The 6,000-nt window shown below is 40.2% G+C and overlaps 1 protein-coding gene across 5 annotated transcripts in view; it reads left to right on the plus strand.

The window, feature by feature from the left end:
- znf827 (zinc finger protein 827) overlaps positions 1 to 5,761 on the plus strand; it is a 93,815-nt gene extending 88,054 nt beyond the window's left edge. The window contains exons 13-14 of one of the 5 annotated variants that reach the window (XR_013207824.1): positions 969 to 1,019; positions 1,353 to 1,437. Coding sequence is in view for 4 of the 5 variants with exons in the window: in XM_077246647.1 (XP_077102762.1) it covers positions 1,353 to 2,223 (871 nt within the window). In the remaining variant the exon portion in view is untranslated. Of the gene's footprint in view, positions 1 to 968; positions 1,020 to 1,352 lie in introns of all 5 variants that reach the window. The other 4 variants (XM_077246650.1, XM_077246649.1, XM_077246647.1 and 1 more) reach the window with 4 other exon arrangements.
- The last annotated feature ends 239 nt before the right edge of the window (positions 5,762 to 6,000 follow it).

Consider the following 6,000-nt stretch of genomic DNA (forward strand, 5'->3'; position numbering starts at 1 on the left):
CTAAGTTGTGGTTTGTTGAAGTATCAACCTTGTCTATTTTATGAAAGAATAAGTAAGATTATAGAGCTATGATATTCAAGATTTTTTTTTTTTTTGAGACTGTCTCAAAAGTTTTCTTTTAACCAGCACTTTTACATCCCATTTCTGGGTCAAATGTAACGTTTTGAGCCAGATGTAGGTCTGTAATTGAGGTGTACCAGTTGTTTATGTTGTATGATGTCATACTTTCTTCTGGCACACATTTAAGTATTTTTGTATGGTTCTCCAATTTATAAAAAAGAAATCTAATACCTTTAAAGAAAATAATTTTTTGTGAGTTACGATAAGTTAATGGAGAATACCTTATATTACGGTTACCCTACTGTCAATTCCTTTGTTAGATGCATACACTTTTACATTAAATGGTGTTGCTTTTATGTTTAAAACAAGAAAACTTAAAAAAAAAAAATTAATAATAATAATCTAGTGCCATATTGTTTCTCAAGTAATTTTATTTTGTTTTAAGTATGTTTAGATATTTTAATTGGAAACCAGGACTGGGCGCAGTGCAGTGTCTGCTTATTCTCTGAAAATATGCTTCCCCATTGTTTTACTGTATCTTTACTGTTCCTCTTTACTGCCTGTATAATCTGTTTGTTATTACTTTTGTTAACTTTTACTATCCCTCAAAATAATGCACTATGCAGCTGCTCTTGATTCAACAAAATTTTCACAAATTCTGAAATAATTTTTGGTATATAGACAAACTCCAGAGTCATTGCACAATAGAGATTCAAAACATAAGAGCACAAATCCCAGTAGAGATCAAATAAATTTAGCTTACTGTCAGCTGATGGGACTCTTGCTGTATTCTGGCTGCCCAGCTGCTTTTTTAGTCAGGGCGAGAGAGTTTCACAGCGCTCTAGTTCAGTGTTAAGGTAGAGAGGCGCCCTTCACAGTGTGCTTTCTGAGGTCATTCTGTTCTGCAGGGTTTGTGAAGCGCTTTGGGGCCCTGAGCAGATGAAAGGTGCTATTTAAATGTAAGTGCCACTCATTTATTCATTTACCTTCATCTGATTCCCGTTCCAACCTGTCCGCAACCACACTGCCATACGCACACACATACACACACACACATACACACACACACTCACACCCTCTAACACGTAGCAGTGTACACACAGACTGTAGCTTGTATACACGACAGAGGGTAAGACACACTTAATGCCTCCTTCATCCCTTCCCTTTGTCCATCCTGTGTGTTCTTCATTTCATTTAAGAGAACAGAGTGTGTTTTCTCATTCGGGGGGTGCATTATTAAATGTCTCCCACCTCTGTGTCCTACACCCTGCTCCTCCTGTCTCTTTGACCAGGTGCCCTCTCTGCATCTACTCCACTAACAGGCCAGCCGCCATGGAGGGCCACCTGAAGACGCACTACAAGATGGAGTATCGCTGCCGCATCTGCCAAGCCGTGTGGGCCAATCAGGCAGAGCTGGAAAGGCACACACGTGCTCACCGCCTGGGCAACCACTACAAGTGCGAGCAGTGCGGCTACCTCTCCAAAACAGCCAACAAGCTCATCGAGCATGTGCGCGTGCACACCGGTGAGCGGCCTTTCCACTGCGACCGCTGCAGCTACAGCTGCAAACGCAAGGACAATCTCAACCTCCACAAGCGGCTCAAGCATGCGCCAAGACAGACCTTCGGTTGCGCCCAGTGCCCGTTCACCACCACTCACCCGTTCGTCTACAGCCGCCACGTTAAAAAGCACCAAGGCGGGGAGGGGAGCGCCGAGGAAGGTGAGGCTCGGCCAGGTACGCCACATCCGGGCCTTTTGGAGCGAGGTGGGAGCAGCAGCGGGAGCGGGGACAGCGGGAGCACCAGTCCGCTCATGAACCTGTCCGCCTCTCAAGCCTTGCAGTCTGTCGCCCTGTCAATCACCAGCAAGCAGCAAGAAGGCACGCCAACCGCGCGCTACCTCTCGGCCAACGGCACGTTCTCCACACTGGCGGCTCGCTACTTGGAACAGTACAGGAACTGTGACCTGGCTCACCTCATCCCCCTCACCACGCTCTTTACGGCCCGGCGCTTCACATTCCACAGCCCCTCACACTCAAACTCCTCACCGCCCTTCTCGGCATTCTGGTCTGACTCATCCTCTCAGTCACCGCCCTCTCCCACGTCACTTAAACACTCCTTCCTGGCATACCTTGGACTGACAGAGAGAGCTAAGACCATTTGACCATCCTTGTCCCTGCTTCTTCTGCTTCACTGAGTTTCCCCATATCATCGGTCACCAACATCACTAACTGTTCCACGGGCAGGCTGAAGTGCTGCCCTGAAAAGTAGTAATGATAGTAATACATCCATTTAGCAAAGGAAATGCTATTCACGTTCAAGGCATTTCGTTTTCTGTTCTATCGCAATCCAATCGTTGCTCTTTTTTAAGAGGTCTTATAACAGTTGTTTTCCTCTGCAAATTGTGAATGACCTGGAATCCGATAATAGTGCTTTATCTATTACAAGTTTTGTATTCGTTTTATTGGGCGAAAGGACACAAAGAATATATAAGCTTGCAGGCGCTAAGCTTTTTTTTTTTTGCATTTTGTCAGGAATCCGACAGCATGTTCGCTATGTGTTGCAATTGTTTTTTGAAGTCATTTAGGGGCTCAGTATGAAATATCTTGGGGTATACAGTATATGGCACGACAAAAACCAATGAAACGGATAGCTATCTTTCGAGTCTTGTTTCCAAAGCGAAGCTTCAGACCACGCACTTGTTAATTTATCAAGCTGTACATAGTTTTGTAGTCTTTCTTTTCTCTTATCCCCCACATCTGTTGGCATTGACTGGTTGTGCTAAATGGTGAGACCACTGGCAAATGCTAATCTTGCCTCACCAACAAGCATCAGGCCCTTTATGACACCTCCGAGGCACAGCTGATGGCATTTCTTAATACAAGCCATTCAGGGCACGCTAATGGTTAAAGCAATGAATACCACTACCGCAGTGGTCGTCAACCCATGATGCTGCCCTTCAGTATCCCTCACCCTACTATTGTTCTCTGCAGATTGTGCCATAGCTGACCAAGGTGGGCTGGCTGTATCCGGTAGGCATGAGATATAAGTGACCAGTCAAGCGCCCTGTGCATAGCTAACGTATATAATGCGCACCCCTATGATTAACAAGATGTATAAGGTGACAGGTTTTTGGGAAAGAACCGATTATTCTGTCACAAAGGCCGATTCAATGGTGCTTTTTGGAGCTTTTTTGTAATTTTGTGTGTAAAAAAAAAATGTTCCAAAATGACTTGAATGAATGTACTTTTTGTTGGTTAATGTTGAAGTGATACAGAGGTAGCTGGACGGTGGTAAGTGAGTTCATGGAAAAACAATGGTATCTCAGTGGCCTTCTGTGTCTTAAATTTAGTTCTTCTAGTTGTTTTATTATTTTTTATTATTACTTTTATTTTGAAAGAGCCTTTGAAATGTAAAATACAAATATATATATAAAAAAAATATATATATATATATCCTGTACTAACAAGCTATTATGAGAACCCCATTGGAAAATGGCTCTCAAGTGCAATGTGGAGGCAGCCATTATTATGAGTAGGATTTGTGGAAGCATGGCTTTCCATATGCGGGCAAACATGGTACCATAATTCTGTGTTCCCCTCTCCGTGTTTTGAGTTATAATTGCACTTAAACTTTTGAAATGTTTTAAACAAAAGCACTTACATCCAACAGAATACGTTCTTGATGCCAATTAGTTCCTCTGCCTCTTCAGACAGCCTCAATGCTTTTTAAGTAATTGTTTTTGATTTTTTGTCTGCCACAATGGTTGAAAATACAAATTCTAAACCTGTAGGTATTTGCCAAACAGCAATGGTTGACTGCTGAATTTTGATGGGTTGTATGTCATGTGTAATGCGGACAGCTGAGTTCACAAAATCCCCCTGGACACCAAAGGGCCAGGCTAAATTTTTAACAGCGGTTTTGCACAGTGCTGTAAAAATTGCACTTTTCTAAACAAAGTATCCGAACGCAATTATATTCAATTCTCTAAAATGTAAAACATTCATAGGATTCACTGCCCATAATGTTAGTGATTTCCGAATAAATCTATCCCCTTGATCATTTTTGGTCCAAATACAGTTTATCTCATGTTCTAAATAGATCAACTGTAGCATTTGAAGTAACAGATTGATTTTTGATGAGCACTTTTGCTTAGTTACTGGATAGACAGCTCTATTTTAAGAATTTAGAATATAGGAAACTTTAATTGGTGCTAAAAGAGTAACTTAGCATGTGTTTGGTTTAGTAACCAAACATCAATAAGCTGATACCTATAAGCTCAATATGGACAGATATTGGTTGATTAATTAGCCTGCTTAATATTTCGGTCTATATAAACCCATTATACTTAGTATGTCATGAAAAACATGTGTAAAGCTCAAGCTTGAGGTCCTAAATGCTTTATTATTTGACTATAGATGCTTTAGGACTAAACTGTGGCCCTGTTTTTGTCCAGCAAACATGATTTGATCAATAATTTCAATGTTGTCCATCATAGATGTACAATATTCTCCCACCTACATTCATACAAGGACAGCAGATAATGGATAAAAAAGTGGCCTGTTTATATATAAATTGCATCAGGTGACAAAAGGTTTTGGATAAAGCTGACCTTTCAAAAGGAACCTTTGCAGGTCAACCTTGAACTGCAAAGAGATAATTATTCACTCCCAATTTTATGTTTGTTCACCTCTCACTTACCCATTGAGAGAATTTGAGTGAAAATATCTATATTTAAGGCCAGTTTATAAATGAAATGCAGGCTATAAATAGAGCCATTAAAATATGGTATATTTTCTTGGCCCCACACAGTATCCTTACTTTATAGGCCTACTTGTATTTTTTGCTCTCATAATATCTTTTAATTTTCTTTATGTAAATGCCCAGCATGCAGTCTAGTGGTATTTTGTACTTTAAGTGGAGCTTCTTTGCTTGTTAATAAAGCTCCTGCTCAACCCATTATCTTTTATGCTCTAGTGCCACTTGGTGGCAAGGAGTGGCCCGAGATCCTGAGATGAAGTGAAACTGATCCTCAGGACCCATTTTGATAGAATGAATTCAAATGGAATGTCCGTCTGCCTTGGAACACCATGGAATCATCATGTAGAAGAACATGGCTGCTGCTCTTTCATTCTAAGTTGTGTGGGCAAGAGAGATCTCTCTCTGTTCCAATTCCAGTATTTATAAATACTTAATACTTGGCGTTCTGTTTGCCTAATCGCAAGGAGCAGCATTTTTTGTTTTAGCGTCATTGTGCATCAAATGAGACTGACTACCTTTTTAGCACTTCAAAAGATGCATGAAATTGCTCTTGATCTCTAGTTTGTAGCACTTACTTTCTTTTTTTTTTTTTGGTAAAAAAAAAAAGACCAACTCGTTTTGCATTTAGCTTTGCGGGTTATTCTGCACAATCTGTTTGCTTTATCTCTTGCTGTACTCTACAACTCAATAAGGCTCAAGTATCATTTTGTTTCTCTTTTGGCACCCAGTAATCTTGTTATGTGCTGTATAAAGCTTTTTTATTACTTCATTCTTAAGGCTGTACAGGGTTGTTTGTGACAATAACTGGTAATTAGATCATTTGTACTTTTTATTTTGTTTTGTATTTTCGGTTTTCTTGGTTTTTGCATTCTTTGTTCAAATTGCCAGTTCTAAATGTAACAGGATTTGAAAGTAAAGCTTACATCACATATTACCTTAAAGGTCTTGTTGTCCATGTTATCAATGCATGCATGTTTTACTTTGGTTCTCCAACTTTCATAACCTGCAATTGTTCTATTCAGGTACAGAGTAAAGATATAGTTAAAGTGGCACAGAATGGGGACACAGGAAGTAACATCAGTGCATCGTAAAATTGTCTCTAAGCAAGGATTTGTATGGAAGCCCTTTTTCACCACATAAGCAAAAAAAAAAGCATGCTTTAGTAAATCATGACGTAAAA

The sequence above is a fragment of the Siphateles boraxobius genome, unplaced genomic scaffold, assembly GCF_051911475.1.
Source record: "Siphateles boraxobius isolate OS27281-9 unplaced genomic scaffold, OSU_SipBor_1 29, whole genome shotgun sequence".
In the NCBI taxonomy this organism is placed as follows: domain Eukaryota; kingdom Metazoa; phylum Chordata; class Actinopteri; order Cypriniformes; family Leuciscidae; genus Siphateles; species Siphateles boraxobius.